The following is a 16,221-nucleotide window of genomic DNA, read 5'->3' as shown; positions in this document are numbered from 1 at the left end:
CTCCTACCCAAAATAGCCTAGCTTGAAGACTTCAGTACCCTCAAGCCCCTTCCAATGGCACGATTCATCACAATTTCCTTGATCCTCATGTGACGCTGACTGTCTTTTCATTCAGCTCACAACACCTTCTCAAACGTGTCCCCTCCACCCCATCTAAAGCAACATACCCAGGACCACGTCCGATCACTTTCTATCATACTTGTTCATCCAATCCACTTGCGTCTTCAGAAACCCTTGTGTCTAACTAACATCTGCCTCCACTGAAGGTGCACTGACCCAATACCGCAAGCCGTTCTATACACTTGCTGACTGAGTGACTCATCTCTCACAAAGTTCACCGCCACCACAAAGTCACAGTGCTTCCTGCACAGCTAACCAAACTGCCAAACAAACAAGCAGGAGGCCTACCTCTCAGGCCGACCACTCAAGGCAGAGGGGTACGGAGAGCACTCCATCCCCTTCCCTCTAGTGAGCAACAAAGTGGAACCCGCCATATTCCCTCGACTGAATACGCAGGGCTCCCCGTCCCCAGCGGCAGAGCTTACGCATTTCTGGACGATCGTGGCAGCGTCACTCTCGTAGTCTTCTTCTTTGGAGCTCGTGGAGCCTGTCCGCACTTGCTGGGCACTGCCCACGTGTAGGATGGCCATGCAAGTTGCCACACTCACACCTGAGGAAGAGAAGAGACACACACTCCAAGAAACTGAAACACAGAGACACAACCACCCACAAGCAATTCCCTGATCTGACTGCTGAAATCCCACCAGGGACCAACCCAGTGGACATGAGTCTGGGCAAATTCTGGGAGACAGTGAAGGACAGGGAAGCCTGGCGTGCTGCAGCCCGCGGGGTCGCAAAGGGTCAGACACGACTGAGCGACTGAACAACAGCAAAAAGTGTGACCGCATGATCCAACAAGCGCACTCCCAGATATATCTACCCAGACGAGCTGAAACTTCCACCCACACAAACACCTGTACACAAATGTGTATGGGACCTGCAGTCACAACTGTCAACAAATGGGAACAATCAAGATGTCCTCTAATAATCAATGATAAATCAATAAACCAATCAATAAACTGTGGCGTATCCAGCTAAGGAATGGCATCACTGACTCAATGGACAAGAGTCTGAGCAAACTCCAAGAGACAGTAAAGGACAGGGAAGCCTGGCGTGCTACAGTCTGTGGGGTCGCAAAGGGTCGGACGCAACTGAGCGACTGAAAACAGGACAAGTAACAGCTCCCAAGGCACAAAAAGACGAGAGGAAGCCTAACTGCGCACAGCAGGCCCTCCACACCTGCAGGTCCTGTATCCGGAGATGCGGCTGGTGGAATCTGGGGATGGGCCGTCTGCAGATGCTAAGGCCAACGATAGCACACCATTTTCACACACGGGACTTGAGCATTTGTGGATTTTGGTACCAACGGGGAGGTCCTGAAACCCCCTGCCCCACCCGCAAGCAAAAGAAGCCAGTCTGAAAAGGCGATGATTCTGACAATAGGACTCTCTGGGAGAGGGAACTATGGAGACAGTAACAGGTCAGCGGCTTCTAGGGGCTGGGGTTGGGGGAGAGGTAGAGGGAGGGACAGCAGGTGGAACGTCAGGCGTCTGGAGGGCATTGAAAAGATCGTGTCTCAACGTCAAGAACCACGGAACGGTATGTGGAAAAGCAGCCCAATGTAGTGAACCCCAGACTTCAGTTAATTACGCGTCAGTGCTGGACCATCAGTTACAACAAAGGCAACCTATGAACGCAGTTAACAAGGGAACTGCACCCGGGGGTGAGGCGGTGTATGGGGACAGAATTCTGGACTGTTCCAGATGCAGAGTTTGGGAATGCTGCATTTTTCTGCAAACCTAAAGCTGCTTCAAAAATGAAATCTAGGATGTCCCTGGTGGCTCAGTGGTTAGGAATCTGCCTTCCAATGCAGGTTCCTGGGTTCAATCCCTGGTCCGGAAGACCCCACATGCTGCAGAGCAACTAAGCCCGTGCTCCACAGTTACCGGGCCTGTCCTCTAAGAGCCCACGAGCTGCAACTATCGAAGCCGCGCTCCATGAGAGACACCGGGAGAAGCGGGCTCTCCATACCCGGAGAAAAAGCCTGCGCCACAGCAAAGACCCAGCACAGTCCAAAGTAAATAAATAAACAAGTAAGTTTTTAAGACCTGAAATTACTTTCAAAATATTTTTTTAAAATTTTACAATGATTAAAAAGAGAATCTCACACTTAGTATTTCTCAAAAACCTCTAGGCCAAATCCCTTTCGTTACTTCAAATCCCAAGTGATCAAATTTCAGTAACAAACCAAATCTGGGGGCTCTTTAAAACAATGAAGAACTTTTTTTTGGCCATGCCCACAAGGCATGTGGGATCTTAGTTCCCCAACCAAGGACTGAACCAGCACCCGGGCAGTGAAAGCGCAGAGTCTTTACCACTAGACCACCAGGGAGTTCCCTTAACAACTAAGAATTTTAAAGGACTCTTAATTCTTATCGACAAAGCACAATGAGATGCACAGGATATTCAAGAAACGCCCTGAAAATTGAACTTCATGAGCCCCAAACTTAAAACTGCAAAACTCAAAGCCCGAGAACTGCAAGTAAACACTGGGAATGGGCTTGGAGAGCAAGCCTGCTCCCAGGCAGCCTCAGCGCTCTCCCCCACAGCTCTGCTCTCGCTCAGGCCCTGCGTGTGTCTTCCCCAAACGACCGAAACTTCCTCCCAGCAGATCTCCCAGCCTCCCCGGTCTCCCCACAGCAGACACCTGTGGACTACTGCTCCAGTGTGCCCTCCAGAGCACAGCTCAGATCATACCACTCTTCAAAATCTGCAACAGCCTCGACTGTCTATAGGATATGGTCCAAATCACTGAGGCTGCATTTTGAAGCCCTCTTTGAGGAGGCTGTACCTTCTTCCCAGCTGTAGAACACCCACTAGTCACACACACACACACTCTCTCTCTCTCTCTCTCTCTCTCTCTCTCTGTCTCTGTCTCTCTGTCTCTGTCTCTCTGTCTCTCTCTCTCTCTGTCTCTCTCTCTCTGTCTCTCTCTGTCTCTCTCTGTCTCTCTGTCTCTCTCTCTGTCTCTCTCTGTCTCTCTCTCTCTCTGTCTCTGTCTCTCTGTCTCTGTCTCTCTCTGTCTCTCTCTCTCTCTGTCTCTCTGTCTCTGTCTCTCTCTCTGTCTCTCTCTCTCTCTGTCTCTCTCTGTCTCTGTCTCTCTCTCTCTGTCTCTCTCTCTCTCTGTCTCTCTCCCTCTGTCTCTCTCTGTCTCTCTCTCTCTGTCTCTCTGTCTCTCTCTCTGTCTCTCTCTGTCTCTCTCTCTCTCTGTCTCTGTCTCTCTCTCTCTCTCTCTGTCTCTCTCTCTCTCTGTCTCTCTCTGTCTCTCTGTCTCTCTCTCTGTCTCTCTCTCTCTCTCTCTGTCTCTCTGTCTCTGTCTCTCTCTCTGTCTCTCTCTCTCTCTGTCTCTCTCTGTCTCTGTCTCTCTCTCTCTGTCTCTCTCTCTCTCTGTCTCTCTCTCTCTCTCTCTCTCTCAAAATGTTTCCCCAAATACCAGGATACCTTTGGTCCTGCTTTTTGCCTCTGGCCGAGGGACAGCCAAGCTGAAATCCTACCTGCCCTGCAACATACATCGACAGAACCCCTCTGTGACTACTGCCTTCCCCAATGAAAGTGCCTTTATCTTTACGTGCCTATTTACACAGAGACGTTTATAATAAAGCCATTCAAAGAATGTAGGGAGATAATTAACCTCAGCAATTTCTTCACGCTCCCAAGGTCAGGTTTCTAAGACTGTTCAAACCCTCACTCACAGAACCCAGTAAACATCGGAAATTGTTGGGCCTCCCAAGCCATACCAGGACTATGGTTTTAAAACCAGGATCAGTGATTTGGGTTAAAAAGTCACTGTAACAATAACTTAAAAAAGCAGAAACACCAGCTGTCAGGCCCCACTTCTAAGGCAGCATAATCAACAGGAAGGGAGGGGATTTTGTGGGAGCATGGAGAAAAACACTCATTGTATTTATCAATATAAACAGATACCACCTGTTCCAGAAGGCTTCCTCAAATCTGCCCCACAGCAAAGCGCCATCGCTCCCTTCTCTGCATCCCCATGATGTCCTAGAATCTCTACTGCCTTTAGCATCTCCTGTTCCATAGCACACTCTGCGGTGCAATCTGTCCTCCACTGCTCAGGTATAGGCTCCTTGAGAGCAAGGATTACATATTACTCATCACAATATCCCCGAAGCACTTAGCATTTTGCTTCTCACACAGCAGACACTCACTTACATGTGCACACACTATGAAATCAAATATCCACATAACACAACAGCAGCAGTTGAGCAATAAGGGAATTTACAGAACTCCTACTGAGACCTCACTCCACCTAGATGAGACACTAGATGGGCCTTGGGGAAGGGACTAAGCAAAGGGGGAGAGAGTGCGCAGAAGGACCTCACGGTTGCCAGAAAGTCTGTGCGGCTAAGGAAATGATCGGATGCACCTCCTCACCTGCGTACAGACAGCTAAGGCTGAGCACTGTTACATCCTGCAGACGGGAAGGGCTGAGAGGCTCCAGCACAGGTAGCGAAAGGGTGTCCAAGGCCATGGTTACATCAATCACCAGAGAATGAAAACTGGAACACAACAGAGGATAAACAGAAGTGTCTCTGACTCACTTGCTTCTATAATCTGGTAAAGGAAGCGGGCATGCCATAAAAACGAACCGGTTTCCCCCTTTCGGAAAACAGCTTTAAAGTGTAGAGCACACGCGCCCTGGAGCACCTTACCCATTACGGACAGCGGTGGCATCCGCTACTGTTGCAGGCATGATAAAGAAAGAATTGGCCAACACTGCATCTTGAAACCGATTGATGTAGCGCAAGAAATAGGGCAGGTTCAAACACACACGCAGGAGCTTCTCTGAGCCACCTGAATTAATGAAAAGGCTCAACCTTACAAACAGGTTTCTGCTGCTTGATTCTGTTCCACTTAAGGAATTTTTGAAAGCAGAGAAACTACCTTTTTGACAACAGAGTCTTACCAAGTTCCTGAAGACTAGCCACATTCTGAGCTATGAACACATTCTTGGTTTTGATAGCAGAAGCTTGATCTGGGGATGACTGCTCATCACTTTCTCCTTCCGCCTGAAGAGAAACAAAGGATGTGAAAGGCCTATGAAGATACTAGCACCTTGGAACTTACCTGGTGGTCCAGTGGTTAAGACTCCACGTGCCCAAGGCAAGGGCCCCAAGTTCAATCCCTATTCAGGGAACTAAGATCCCACATGCCATGGGTGATGTGACCAAAAAATAAATTAAAAAACAAGAAGATACTGTCATCTGTTGATTGTCGTCCTCAAGTTCAGAGTAGAACCAACTGTACAAACTACAGCTGCTCCGAGGAAACTTGTCAGACTCCCCAGCGGGAGGGTGGGAGGTGGTGGAATATATAGCTTTAAATATATTCTGTAACTAGCACAGAGCGATGCCTTTTCCTGTAGGAGTACAGGCTCTTTGTCTACTTGACTGAGAAATTGTCAGAAGACTGGTCATCAAAGTAGTAATCACTGGAGACTTCCCTGGTGGCCCACTGATTAAGATTCCATGCTTCCAATGCAAGGGCATGGGTTCGATCCCTGGCAGGGAACTAAGATTCCACATGCCATGAGGCATGGTCAAAAATATAAATATAAATAAATGTATTATTAAAACAAATAGTAATAACTGTGGACAGAAGGAATCGGGGTGAATGCTACTTATTTTCAGTTAGTATTCTTCAACTTTCTTTCTACCCTTGGCAGGTACATCATTTTATATCACAAATCTAAAATGCATTTGTTAGCTATGTTTTCTAGTATTATCATCTTAACAAATCCTACAAGATGAGGTCCTTTGACTGAAGTAACTCACCTGAGTCTGTGGACCTACAGGTGATGATGCTACAGTTCTAGGGTTGAAAACTGACGTTAGCTGGTTCAAAAAATTCATCTGGACCTCCTTCTGCTTCAGCTCTGGGCTTACTGGTGAGGCCAGTTCTTTCTGGTCTTCCACTATAAAATACGAAACAAGAGAGCGACGAGGGAGTGTCACTAGCAGACAAAAGAGGAACTAGCTGGCAAGGGGAGTGGCCAGGCAGCCGAGTCTGGCAAAGGCGCGCTCACCATCGGAGAGTGTCCTCACTGTCTGGGGCAGCTTGGCCGATTTCATCATCGCTGTGAACGTGATGATCTCGGTTCTGTCAAGCCGGCTGCAGCCAGTGCACAGGCCCTTGATGAGGAGGATCAAGTGTTTCTGAGAAGAAAGCAGATTCCGGTGCCTGTTAGAGAGGCCGCCTCCGGGTTACATCAAACATGCCTGTTAGAGAGGCCACCTCTGGGTTACCTCGAATACGCCTGTTAGAGAGGCCGCCTCTGGGTTACATCAAACATGCCTCTTAGGGGTTCTATTCTTTAAGGACCTCTAGCCGGCACAAAACCAAATTTAGGTTCGAACCAAGAACTGCAAACTCGGGAAGCAGAGGTCACAAGCTGATGATCCTCAGACCACACCTGCTTGCAGGCCTCTTACTGGTCTCACAGTGACGTCGGTGTTGTTTAAATTTGAAGTTATGGCTAACTTTTTAAAACATGGAAGGTTTAACATACCAATCCAGATTTCTTATGTAACTCTTTCAATAATTCACAAGATCAGCTGGAGCCAGTGACTGACCCCTTGATAGCTGGTCACACACCCTCTCCACCAGCATACCTGACTCATTTCCTGCTACCTGCCTGGCCCCCACGGTCATATATCTCTGCAATCCTGGACAAGATCTCGCAGCCGTCTATGCCAGAGGCTGATAAGCCATGCCCAAGTCAGCCCGCTGTTTTTGTGAATGAGTGTGACTGGCCCGCAGCTGCGCGCCCGTTTACGCATTGCCTGTGGCTGATTTCACGCTGCAAAGCCAGAGTTTACTAGAGACCGGATGGCCAGCAAATGATCTCCCACACAGCCCGTTACAGAGAAAGGCACCAATCCCTGCGCTATGCCATCCCTTCTCCACCATTCCACGGGTCAGTCACCAGCCTACCTCAAAATAAGGGCCAGAAACGGGCCCACCACTCTTACCTGGGACACAGCGCACGCCTCATCTGGATTCTCCAAACGCAGGAGAGAAAATTCAATCAGGACTTTACAGGCTGCCGCCACAGACTGAAGTTGATTCCTGGGAACTGAGAAAGGAATAAGCTTTACTTAACCTCAGACTGCTATAATGCACTTCAGCCTCACAGTCAATGTACCAAGTAAGTTTTGAGCTCCATATGTCCAACATTCCCAGTATCATTCTATCAGAATCAACAATCCATCAGGCAAACAAAGGCATCTTGGCACTGATAATCATCAGTCGCTTCTAGATCAAATTATCCTATATTTACTAGAAATTAAGATAATTATAACAGGAAATACATCACAGGAAGTAACAAGCACCTCAAATATATTAATCCAGTTAATCCTCAAACCAATGCTATGAGATAGATATTGTTAACTTCTCTTTTTAAAAAAAAAAAAGATAAGGAAAGTAAACCATAGAGAGGTTAAATGATTTGCCCAAGTCACGCAGCTAGAATCAAATCCAGATGTCTGGCTCTAAAGCTCATGCTGTTCCCCACTAGAACATACTAGCTCTCCTTTCTGTTTCTGCAGTGGGCTTCCCACTCAAAGGTTCTCCAAGCTAAGACTGCCTCTTACACTGGTGGCCAGTGCCTAGAATAAACAGCACTGGACACCGAAAGATTACTCGGCAACCCTCTAACTTCCTTTCATTTTGCTTGCTTAGCAAATTGTTTAAGTAAACAAATAATTCGAATTCTTCAGAACTACATGAATCAGGCTTGGGGGGGAAAATGAAAATGCTAAGTATCAGAAATAGTGGAAAGTAAGGGACTGGTTACTTTAGGGGGAGAAAAGCTTAAAAGATGGGGAACTGAAGTTGAAATCCCTTCATATACCAGAGAACACAAAAGGAGAATTTAATCTCTCACCAAAACCAAATAAAGAAGAGAATGGCTGCTAACCCCAGCTCAGTATCCCCACCTAACCCTCCAATCCCACCCATCTAGCACATTAGTAATTACATGTGTAAAATCGATAAGAAGGCAAGGAAAGTTAACTTAGTGGTTATGAAATAGATGTTCAAACCAAACAGTTTTTAAATCCCTTTTGGCTGGCCTCGGTAAAGGAACTTCCAAAGCCTTATCAAACTGACAGTTGTCTCCACTCTTGGGTGAACAGGTTAGAACTAAAATACAGGCGTCATTAACAGCTTGTTCAGACAAGAGGACACACAATTCCCCACTCGCGAGCCCTTACGAGGGAATGGCAAGAGCGGGATACTTACTGAGGCTGCAAACTGTTGTGATGTAGTGCGTGGAAAGCGCAACGAAGGAGGAGTAGAATGGCTCGTACTGCTTCTCGTGGTGCAGGATTTCGGACTCACTGCAACAAAAACCAACACTTACTTAGTGCTTACTACAGGCCAGATACTCCACCCTCTACAGGCATTACCGGACTTAATCTTCGTAGCAATGCTACTTGGTGAGCCCTGTTACCATCCCTATATTCAAACTGAGAAAGTGGAGCTTAGAGGTACCCAGGCTCAGTAAGTGGCAAAGGCTAACAAACAGGAAACACTTTAAAACTCACTTAGAATTAAAGAGATACAAGTAAAAATCCAGAAGGATACCACTGTGTCCTGTATTGATAATTAACAAAGACCAAAAGCTACTAATGCCACAAGCCAGTCAAAACAGGGTAGAGCAGGGTGCTCAAAACACCGTCAGTGGGAATACAGACTACAGTGATGCCTTCTGAAGACCAAGCCAGGCCAACTTAAAAAGAATAAACATTTCAAGGGAAGAAACCATCTGACGGGTGCTAAAATCCAAAATTCTCCAGGCACCAGAGTCCTCCACCCCACTCCCCACATCCCCAGGATATATAGTTAGATCATGACAAAGTGACCTTTAACCACATCCCTTATCTTTACCAGAAGAAATGGGCTCTTCAGTGAAAATCTGGAGGCCAGCTATGTCTAAAAGCTGGATACATTAATGTCATTCTCTTTACTGCATTAGATGCTAATCACAACCCATGAAACAAGAAGGCAAAGGAAAACACTAAAATGTATGTTCTTAAATGGAAAAAAGAGAGCAATGTGCTTTAAAAGTTTCCACAGTAAGTTAATTCTCCAACAAGAACTATCAGCCTAGGAAGGGAAGCGTAAACAGAGTCTAGACTCAGCTCACTTGCCAAATCAACACGGGAGCCAAAAAGCAAGCTCCACGTCCTGAAGGTGCTAATGTGAGTGATGAATCACCTCAAACAGCACTTCCCTATTTGGGAATTCATCAAGGATAAATAGGTACTAGCAAAGATCGGTTCCTTATCTTGGAATAACTCCCTCACTAAGAAAAATATTTATGGCACACCTATGATGTGCAAGAATCTCCCTGCCCACCAAGGATCATTTCTCCCGAGTTGTTGGATGGACAAAAGAAACGAAACAAAGTCCTTAAAACATCAAGCCACACTCAAAGTTCACAGGGCCATCACACTGGTGCCGGTGGGGGGCTGCGGGGGGCGTCCCACCACACCCAGAAGAGAGCTCCCCACCCCTGCTTCTACCTCCTAGGAAGAGCTGTTCCTTCACTCCCATCCTGACACCCTGCATTCATAGTTCTAAGGTTCCCCCACCCTGTAATTTGATGAATTTTATGATGTATTCCCCTTTTCTGTTTTACTTCAGAGCTGCTTACTGCCACCCCCCGCCCCCCATGTTTCTCAACTGGACAGGTTTACCACGACTAAGAGAATCACCCTTCTCATTCTGATGATAAAACACGCCCAAAACACAGGTGTAAACACATTAATCCCATGGTTCAATGCTGCCGCATTATGATTAAACAAACCCTTCTTCCTGCCCTAGATATACACAACTGCCTTATTCCAATCAAGAAACAATAATACCCTCTAGGGAAAGATGGAGGTGGACAACGGGGGAAAAAAACGAGCAGAGGGGTCTTGAGCTCCACTCGCAATGTGCTTAGGGCTGGAAGGATAAACCTGGGAAAACTCGTTTTTGAAAGACTTAAAGGGGAGAGTAGGCAGGTAGCCATGTGGCGCAAAGGACAACGTCCTATCTTCTGATCCTGAAGAAATGCGTGTGTGTGTGAGGAACCTAGCCAAGCAGTGTCGCCTCCCTTTTTGACCCCACCCTCATTCCCTGAGAGCCTGACAGACACCAGAGGACGCAAAGAAATGCAAAAATGGAACAGAGAGCAACACATTAAGAAGAAAGGCGAAGAATGCAGAAACTGAAGGCAACTATGACACAAGAAAATCAAGGAGACACGAAGGTGAAACTATTTCTCCTCCAGGCAGTCAAGCTTTCCTTAAACATGTGCCTTGCCTAACAAACTGCAACAAGAGCCTGAAAACTGCTGAAAGGACAAGGAATCTGAATCAATTATATTCCATTTTAAAATAAAATTACATACCAATTAAAAATAAATGCAATGCAGAGTACAAAGGAAAACAGCAGTTAAGCAGCCAGGTCAGAAAAACCCAATTTGACATGTAAGTGAAAAAGAACTAGCCGGGGTCTGGAAATATCCGAGTTTCTCCAGGAAGAGTGAAAAGTGTGTGGGCAAAATAAAGACTACGGGCTCACTGGCCTGTCTCCCTCTTGCTGTTTCGTCACTAAGCTGTGTCTGACTCTGTGACCCCACGGACTGTAGCCTGCCAGGCTCCTCTGGGATTTTCCCAGGCAAGAATATTAGAATGGGTTGCCATTTCCTTCCCAGGGGGTCTTCCGGACCCAGCAATCAGTCCCATGTCTCCTGCATTGGCAGGCGGATTCTTTACCACTGAACCACTACTAGTTATATCTTTGCTGTCAACTGGGGAAACTCAGAGCCCTTTCCCCTCACCAGAATCACCAAATCCCAAGTACAGAATCCACTGGGTTTGTTTCAAGATACACTTATAAACAAGCACAAAAAATTAATGAGATACAGAAAACATTTTTTTAATATATGTTTAATGAACATCTACTGTGTCTCACAGAGTACTTACTACATGTTAATAAACAAGTGAAAATTTTCACATACATCTCTCACACTCTCAACATACCTGTAGGGAACGTGATATTGAGACATGGAAACATTACCTAATCTCACAACTAACTATAGGCTTCTCACTCGGGAGCTGGCTTTTCTTTTGTAGGTCAATCACAAACTCAGCTGCTGATGGCACCAATGTACCCCTTTCTCCCTCTCAGGATTTTCAGAAAATGACTGTGCATTATCTAATGGGGACATCACTAGCAGCTTCTGCCTTCCCAAGGAGGTCTCTGTGGTCTAAGTTTCATCAAACAGCTGGGAGGCAGAGACTCAAGGAGGCTTATCAGTAAGAAAGGCAGGACAGCCTAGGAAGGACTGGCTCAGGGGAGTGAGTAAATGTCGCTAATTGATGTCCGACTCTTTGCATCCCCATGGACTATACAGTCCATGGAATTCTCCAGGCCAGAATACTGCAGTGGGTAGCCTTTCCCTTCTCCGGAGGATTTCCCAACCCTGGGATCAAACCCATGTCTCCCGCATTGCAGGCAGATTCTTTACCAGCTGAGCCACAAGGGAAGCGCAAGGGCAAGGGACTTGCTTTTTTAATCTAGAAAGACTCATAGAATTATTCACTGACAACCATGCTCACCAGCATATCCTGCACAGAGTTAAGAAAGGAATTCTGTATTTGACAGCACATAGTTACATTCAACAATTACACTAATTAAGCCTACATACAGCATGTGTTCCATTAAACTAGTTTTAGCTTCATTTCTGTTCTAGAAAAGTAAAGGTATTTAAAAGATTTTTAATCTTTACTACTAAAAGACATGCTATCAACAGCAGCAGAAATGAAGTCCGCTTTAAGTAAACTCAGATTATCTTTTTCTTTAAAAAAAATCACTTTCGAGAGTTGTTCAGTCGCTCAGTTATGTCCAACTCTTTGTGACCCCATGGACTGCAGCACACCAGGCTTCCCTGTCCATCACCATCTCCCAGAGTTTGCTCAAACTCATGTCCATCGAGTCGGTGATGCCATCCAACCGTCTCATCCTCTGTCACCCCCTGCTCCTCCTGCCTTCAGTCTTTTCCAGCTTCGGGGTCTTTTCTAATGAGTCAGCTCTTTGCATCAGGTGGCCCAAGTATTAGAGCTTCAGCTTCAGCATCAGACCTTCCAATGAATATTCAGGATTGATTTCCTTTAGGATTGACTGGTTTGATCTCCTTGGAGTCCAAGACTCTCAAGAGTCTTCTCCAACACCACAGTTCAAAAAAATCAACTCTTTGGTGCTTGGTTTTCTTTATGGTCCAACTCTCACATCCATGCATGACTACTGGAAAAACCATAGCTTTGACTAGACAGACCTTTGTTGGCAAAGTAATGTCTCAGCTTTTTAATACGCTATCTAGGTTTGTCATTGCTTTTCTTCCAAGGAGCAAGCTCCTTTAATTTCATGGCTGCAGTCACCATCTGCAGTGATTTTGGAGCCCAAGAAAATAAAGTCTGTCACTATTTCCATTGTTTCCCCATCGATTTGCAATGAACTGATGCCTCCCAATTTATCCATGTTAATCCCTCCTTTGTTTCAGTTTGGTTACAAAGTCAAACTTAACAAACAGGGTTCAGGGAATTCCCTGGAGGTCCAGTGGTTAGGACTCTGATTTCACCGCCAAGGACCCAGGTTCACTCGTGCAGTGCAGCCAAAACAACAAAAATGAAACAGGGTCTGGACCTCAGAATCATTTCACCTACCTTCTCTTCAAACCAAAGGTCAATTCCAACTATAAAGGTATGAAAAGACAGAGACAGAAAGTAGAATGGCGGAGAACTGAGGGATCTCAGAGCAGGAGTCATCATCCCGAAAAGCTAAAAAAGGGAGGAATTCAGTGAATGAGCAAGCCACCAGATAGGAACGAAGAGCTGACATGATGGAGCCAGGACACCAAAGGGGACGGGGCGGGGCGGGGTGGGAGGCGGGGGTGCGTTGTGTGGAGAGAGAAGCAGAGAGTAGCAGGCTGTAACAGAAAATAGAAGGTCCCTGGAGGCAACGAAGACAAACATGGAGGCATAACACTAGGAAGGAACACAGGACTGTGGGGAGCAGTGGCCACAGCTGTGAAAGCGAAGCAGCAGCCGGGCGCCGGAACCTCCAGCCAGCCACAGAGAGAAGGGTCCCACGGCGCCTGTGTAGGGCTGGCTCTGACCCGGTCCAACACTCAGTACCCATACCTTGGCAGTCAAGAAATAATTCCACAATTCTAACTTTTTTTTTTGGAAAGGCAAATAAAACCTTTAAGAAACAGGATATTGATAGCAGGGTATTAATTTTTATGCTCTAAACCAGGGGCTGGCAAACTATGACCCGCAGGTCAAATCTAGCCAGTCACCCCGCTTGGTACAGGCCATATTTAAGAATAGTTTTTACATGTGTCTTTATGGCTGGGGGGAAAAAAAAAATCAAAAGAATATTTTGTGATATATAAATGTCATATGAAATTCACATGTGAGCTCATAAATAAAACTTTGGACACAGCCACGCCCTTTTATTTACATAATGCATATGGCAGCTTTCGCCACACAATGGTTGAGTGGACTAGTGTATGCATTTCTCTTATGGCCCACAAATTAAATTTACTCTGACTCTTTACAGAAAAAGTGTGCTGATCTCTGCTCTATACCAAACTGGGCACTTGATACATTTAGGTTGTGTTTAACCGTAAAGAACTTGTAAGCCAGATATTTCTTCTGTAAATTACAGAACCATGTGACAGCAAACCAATAAACTCTCCCATGTGCAAGAGTCTGAAAAGATCTTATGGAGGGAGGGAGGGAGAGAGTAACTGCTTTCTGTGGGAAAATGGCCTCTCAGACAATAAGTGCAACCTTAAGACCATACTGCTCTCAGAGAGCCTGGAGAGGATGCACTGCTGTGTTCCAAAGCTGACCGAGCCACAAAAACCAGCACAGAGACTTCAAGGGTCTCGCCTTCTAATAAAAAGACGTGCTGCTCAAGAGCAATCAGTTTGGACTTCTCTTCTAAACCATGAAAAGAGGTCTCATTAGCATCTACAAACACAGTCAACTCTTGATTATCTTAGCTATACAGAGTGCAAAAGAGGCCCCTATCACTTATTTGGCAAAATTCAAACATACCTTAATGTATTTCGTTTTGGCTTCTTCTACAGGTGGAAGGGAGCTGCTTAACTCTTACAGTTTAAAAGACACAGGCCCCAAATACTGGATGTATGGGAGTGTGTCAACAAATGACTTATAACTTACAGCTTATGTCCATAAAAACATAAGAATAAGTGCTCTAAAAAGAGTGGAACACTGTCCATTCTAAGTAACCTGACAAGTATGATTTGTGAAAATACCATTAATCCAACTGTTGAAAACAGTTATATAAAGAGGCTAGATAATTTGAGAGCAGTATCTTTGATATCTGTTTACATCTTCTGAACCTTCTCGGCTTAATAATTAGACAGGAAAATCCATCTGAAAGGTAACTTTAAAGTTACTCAACCAAACCATTATTTTAATCTAATTTATTTTTTAAACCACATCCAAAGTAGCACAAAGGTAACAATAAAGTCTGCAACAGACCATCTGTCAAATCATGGGCCTCCCTTGAGAAATAAATAGCAATCCCTAACCTTCTGGATAACATATAGGTAACACTCTTGTTGGCAGGAAGCTAAAATGAGCCAGTAAGCAACTGCAGAAAGTTGCTGAAGTCACATTTGGCTAGAAAAATGAAAGTGAGACTGGCTTTAAAGGCAGGTCTACCACTAAACTAACGAGAGACCGCTCTGAGCAAGGTTAAGAAAGGAAAAGCCAGGCACTCTGGTTATTCCTGCCCTTGTATGACACAACTCGCATAATCTAAGAATCTCAAGAGGGCAAAATCATGTTAACAGCAAACCAATCAACAGTGCTGATGGTAAGAGCCTGAACATCCTGTAGTTGAGAGACACAGTATGCGGTGTCAGGGAGGAAATGACCTCTGAGAATAACACTAACATAATTTTAATCAAAGACCGTTACAGTAGTAATATACCATAAATGCAACCTGGAAAAAAAAAAAGAGTCATCAATAACCTAGAGCACAAACAGCACGTGCCCCGAGTGATTACTGCAGCACGGAGACCGTTACTAAATTGTGTGGTAGGTCCCAGATTTAAACCCCGCGGCTCCGCTCCAGCCCAGGCCAGGGGGATGAGCGCGGACGAGAAATGCAAACTCATCGGAGCTTTGACCTTAACAGAGGGGGCAGCCCCGAAGGCAGACCCCTCACAGGGCGACGCGTCCCGCAAAATTACTCCCAGCCCGGCCGGCCGCGCCCTCCCGAGAAGTCCTCCTCAGAAGTTTTGCTCTGGGGGGAAACTGAGGTACGGAGTACTCGCCCGGGCTGGCGGAAGGAATGCCAGACAAGCCTTCGACTGGCGGGGCCGGGGAGCCCCGAAGTCGGGGCCGCGGCCGGGGAGTCCCGGAGCCTCAGGAGACAGTCGGGAAGCGGGGGGCCCGCACCCTCCAGCAGGACCTCCCATCCCCCTCCCGGCACCCGCCCCGCCGGCGCCGCCGCCCGGTACCTCTCGATGACTGAGGCCACCAGCTGCGGCAGCTCCTTCATCTCGAAGGCGGAATAGGACGCGGACAGCAAGGGCCGCACCGCCACCTCCCAGCCCGGGGTCGTGTCTCCCGCCGGGGCTGGGGCCCCAGCCGCCGGCGCCACAGCCGCCGCCTCTTCGCCGCCGCTCGTCGCCATCTTCCGTCGTACTCCTGCGGCTCCCTCCGGGGGCTTGCCACCGGCTCAGCACCGCCTCCCGGGAGGGGGCGGAAGTGACGTGACCGGCGCGTCAGACGGCGCGACGCGGTCGCCGGCCAAAATACGCAACGCGGGAGGTCGGCTTCCCTCCGTTCTCGCAAGGGAAGCGTGGCGCGGCCGGGAGGCCGCGGGGCGGGGCAGGGACCGGGCAGGGACCGGGCAGGGGGCGGGGCAGGTCGCAGGGAAGGGCGCGGGGTCGAGGGGCTGCGCATGGGCAGCACGCAGCGCTGCGGAAGGCGGCGGCGGTGTTAAGCTCTGGGCCTGCGCGCTGGAAACCCTGCCTGAAGCAGG

The 16,221-nt window shown here is 47.2% G+C and overlaps 1 protein-coding gene across 4 annotated transcripts in view; it reads right to left on the bottom strand.

Moving 5' to 3' along the window:
* Positions 1-15,887, bottom strand: part of UBR4 (ubiquitin protein ligase E3 component n-recognin 4) — a 132,319-nt gene extending 116,432 nt beyond the window's left edge. For all 4 annotated transcript variants that reach the window (XM_052661867.1, XM_052661884.1, XM_052661876.1 and 1 more), the window contains exons 1-9: positions 15,695-15,887; positions 8,383-8,480; positions 7,113-7,216; positions 6,167-6,296; positions 5,916-6,055; positions 5,048-5,150; positions 4,794-4,935; positions 4,516-4,640; positions 546-670 (exon numbers count right to left, since the gene is read on the bottom strand). In XM_052661867.1, the coding sequence (XP_052517827.1) occupies positions 546-670; positions 4,516-4,640; positions 4,794-4,935; positions 5,048-5,150; positions 5,916-6,055; positions 6,167-6,296; positions 7,113-7,216; positions 8,383-8,480; positions 15,695-15,870 (1,143 nt within the window). In that variant the 5' untranslated portion in view covers positions 15,871-15,887. The remainder of the gene's footprint in view (positions 1-545; positions 671-4,515; positions 4,641-4,793; positions 4,936-5,047; positions 5,151-5,915; positions 6,056-6,166; positions 6,297-7,112; positions 7,217-8,382; positions 8,481-15,694) is intronic.
* Between the last annotated feature and the right edge of the window lie 334 nt (positions 15,888-16,221).

The sequence above is a fragment of the Budorcas taxicolor genome, chromosome 2, assembly GCF_023091745.1.
Source record: "Budorcas taxicolor isolate Tak-1 chromosome 2, Takin1.1, whole genome shotgun sequence".
In the NCBI taxonomy this organism is placed as follows: Eukaryota; Metazoa; Chordata; class Mammalia; order Artiodactyla; family Bovidae; genus Budorcas; species Budorcas taxicolor.
This window is presented reverse-complemented; position numbering and strand designations above follow the sequence as displayed.